General features: G+C 41.5%; 1 protein-coding gene across 1 annotated transcript in view; it reads right to left on the reverse strand.

Annotated features, from left to right (window-relative positions):
• LOC118156497 (fructose-1,6-bisphosphatase 1) overlaps positions 1-338 on the reverse strand; it is a 10,225-nt gene extending 9,887 nt beyond the window's left edge. Inside the window, exon 1 of the mRNA XM_035310612.1 lies at positions 106-338. Within this exon, the coding sequence (XP_035166503.1) occupies positions 106-275 (170 nt within the window). The 5' untranslated portion in view covers positions 276-338. The remainder of the gene's footprint in view (positions 1-105) is intronic.
• Between the last annotated feature and the right edge of the window lie 3,724 nt (positions 339-4,062).

The raw sequence follows: 4,062 nt of genomic DNA on the forward strand, positions 1-4,062 counted from the left end.
CGGGGACGGGGATGGACACGGGGACGGGGATGGACACGGGGACGGGGATGGACACGGGGACGGGGATGGACACAGGAACGGGGATGGACACGGGGACGCACTCACAGGTTGGCGATGCCCGCCTTGCGCACGGCAGTGGAGATGGCCTTGACGGCGGTGCAGAGGGAGTTGAGGAGCTGCGTGAACTCCCCGGTGCCCTTCGCCCGCCTGCCCTCCTCCATCACGAAGCGGGTCATGGTGATGACATTGGTGTCGAAGGCCGAGCGGTCCGTCATCCTGCCGACACCGCAGCTCTGCCGCCGCTCCCCCCGCCGCCCGCAGCACCAGCACCGGCCGGGGGGCGGGGGGTGGGCGGGGCCACATGGAGGCCCCGCCCATCTCCGCCTCAGGCCCCGCCCCCTCCCGTTGTAGCTCCCCGATTCTCCCTCCCGGCCGCGATCTGTTGGTTTTTTTTTGGGGGGGTGGAATACACCCCGCTGGATAAACACAGCCTTAAATGAGAAAGCTGAAGCCACGGGCTGAAATAATTGCAGGTGGCAGTCAGACGCAGCGCAGCAGTTGGATAAACACGGCCTTAAATGATACAGACGGGCGCCTCTCCCTGCACACGTGTGCTGTCTTCCAAAGCACCTTCCGTATCTCTGCCTCCCAACATCAAAGGTCTGCGTAAATGCCTCCTCCTGTAGGTGCGCACAGCTTTGGCCCAATTAACCCATGCCCGGCATTACAGACACTCTGGAAAGCCTTAGGGGTTAGTAGCTGAAGTGCTCTTCTAAAAGGGATGGTTCAGTACTTCACAGTTCAGGTGGATTTTGGAAAATTGATAAAGCATTGATATTAGCTCTTTCTTTAAGGGTTTAATGCTTTACAACTACATTACATTGCTACATCTGTCCAGATAGTTGAGAGCAATTAAGTGTGAGCATCCCATAAAATTTAGGATGATTGGACTTAACCTAGTTAGAAATAAGTAGGGTAAGAGAGCCTGGAAATGTATGAGTTCAGGAAACAAAACTCATAACTACTGATCTGTGACAGTTTACCTTAATTGTGAAGACCCTAATAAATACATCAATAATCTGTAGAAAGAGTTATACATTTATATATATATATATATATATATTTAAAAAGTCAAGCTCATATGAAAACACTTGCAACCCAAGGATTAGTATGCATGCCTGAGGACTAAGCTCTTTCATCTCACTTGCAGGGCTATGCACTGTTCTCAAGTTCTGAACAGAAACCCATGCTCTTTTGGTGATGGTGAGGTGACTGGGGAAAGTGTTTTGCTCCTCTGTTCTTACCATGAAGTTCAGGTAGAAACAAATAATCCGTGAATTGAAAGAGCAGTCATTTGAAAGGGTGCTGGTTTCACACTGGTCTATCCAGATGTGCGTTTTCCACTGTGGGGAGGTAGCTTAATTATTTTTAGCAGTTACATCATGTTCATAATCTTCTGAACTGAAGGCATCTTTGTTTACAGTAGATTAATCCATTTTCATATCCATGGCCTTAAAATACATCCAGACATTGGTAATTTTGGGGATTTTACTATCATGTAGAAAGCTGACTTCACATTAAATAATTGAGATCAAAATTGTCAAGGGTAGACAAATTAAGAGAACATTAAGCTTAATGCTATAAACTGCCTCTCACACAAATTTTCAGGCAGAATCTGCAAACCACAGAGAGTTCCCTGCTGTGAGAACCAGCTATCCAGTCAAGATGTCTGGCTAAGTTTGTCTACATTAGCCAGAGACTATGGTATAGGTATATCCTGAGATGATTCCAATCAATTCCCAAACGTGTGTTAAAAGAAAACACCACTAGCTTAGTCAATGTTATACTAGAGGCTTAATTTTTGCCTCTTTGTCAGTATTTTCACATATCTTAAGACAATGCAGAAAGATAACAGGTGCAAAATTATACATGAGACAACACAAGTGTCAAAAGACCCTTGGACTGCAGAATAAATCTTTTAACTTAACACATAGGCAATTCCACAGCAACCACACTATGTGGTACCTATAAAGCCAGTATAAGATTAAAAGTAGGTTCTACATGTTTTGAACCTTTCCCCTTAGAAACCAGTAGTTAAACATTTATTGAAAATGAATTTGTGGCGTTTGAGAAGAAAGGTCAGTGCTGGTTGATTAAACATTGCTGAAACAGCTTACTTCTGGATGGAAGAAAACATGGTCTTGTTTGCGAATGGATGACGTTCAACCAGACATGGTTCACAGCTGACTTAGAACTGTAAGCATCCAAACCACAACTTTTTTGAAGCAAATTACTACATTGAAAATAAGACACATGTTGATGAATAATTCCCAGGTATTTTATGGTCAAGTTTGCCTCCTGTAGCTTCAAATGACGGACAAAAGGACAACGGGAGTAAAATCCTTTCACAAAACCTTTTTTTTTTTTTTTTTTTTTTTTATATATAATTTTCCCTGAAGTAAGAGTGTCAACATGGAAAGAATAGTCTTAGATCCCACTTTTGCTGAGAAAAATTCTCTCTGTGCAAAAGTATTGCAGCTGCAGAAGTTTCTTGCCAGTTGCATGGACTGAGGGTAAGATCCAACAAGTCACACAGCAGTCACTCACAAGACAGTATCAGTGCAGCTGCTCTCTGCCTTGCTATGCCATGATGTTTGGGACTGGAGCAGAATGAAGGGGATGACATAGGCTGCCCATCATTTGCTGCAGGAGATGGATCAGGAGGAATTGCAGTAGCATGTGTGGAGCTTCAGGTGTACAATGCAGGAAATTCTCAGGTGGATTTCTGTTTAGGCAATCAATCTTTCATCTTTTTAGCTTCAGACAGTTCTTTGTTTCTCATATGTGAATTGGGCATGCTGGGCCAGAATATCTATTTCTGACTGTGATAACAAAACACATCCCATCTCCAAACACAGGTGAAATATACCAGAAAGCATTAAATTCAAAGGGATGTAATTAAGCATACAAGTTGGTTAAACATTAGTATCTGGTATAGTAGCTGTAAAATGGGATTAATTTGTTATTACATATTAAACTACTTTGCCAATTGAACTAGAAAGTTGGGATTAATTTAAATCCTCTGGTAAAGCGCTTTCCTGTACTGTGCTTCTATACTGCCCTCTTGTGGAAGCAGCGTATGAACACTTTTAGCATTTTGTGAAATTTGGCTATTCTGAGAGTACATTTGCATTTTTCTGAAGGTTGACAGAGCACTTAAGATGCAGACAATGGACGCTGAAAATAAAGTATACCTGCCTCTGAAGTACAAATATTGAATTGTAGTTTTTATTGACATTTTTAAGTATCTGTATTTGTTACTTATCCACAAGACTCTACCAGAAAAACAGATCAGAATATGTTACCTTGAATTACTTATGCTACCACTTTCTGTCTTATAAAACATGTAAACTAAAAGTATGTTAAATAAACATTGCAAGTCTATGTTGTCAAGATTCAAAAACTGATAAAAAACTGAGGAGGTTTCAGTACATTCGATACTAAGCTAAACACAAGGTAGAGTTATTGGGTTCAGTAGTTCACTTTGCAGAAATAAATAATTTTTTTGTCAACACTGAGTAACATCAAGTCATGATGATATGATACAATTTCATGATTCAACAACCAGATGGAAAAATGCCTCTCTACCTTTAAAGAGGGAACCTAAAAAGTCAAGATTGCCAGACGAAGGACACTTGGTATAAAAGATCAAATTCTCTGCTAAGACCCAGCTCCTTGGATAGATTTCTGAGGCAGATATCCCATTAATGTCCTTGTGGATTTCACTGACAGCTCAAATACCCAGCTATATTGTTCCACTTCGTAGACCAATCTGCTCAGGTTTTTCGGATCCCATTGTTTGGGATGATTTAAATGAATGGTATTACAGAGGGTTCACTGTGAGGGTTTAACTACGGCATTTGTTTGGCTTTGGTAATTTTAACTTTGTGTGATTCAATTCAGAGTTTTCACATTTCACATCTCAAATGTTTATCAGCACAATAAAATTTCTTCTTTAAAGCTATAGAGCTTGGCTTTTCTAGCTTTATTTGCAGTGTAAGG

Source organism: Oxyura jamaicensis, chromosome Z, assembly GCF_011077185.1.
Source record: "Oxyura jamaicensis isolate SHBP4307 breed ruddy duck chromosome Z, BPBGC_Ojam_1.0, whole genome shotgun sequence".
Lineage (NCBI taxonomy): Eukaryota > Metazoa > Chordata > Aves > Anseriformes > Anatidae > Oxyura > Oxyura jamaicensis.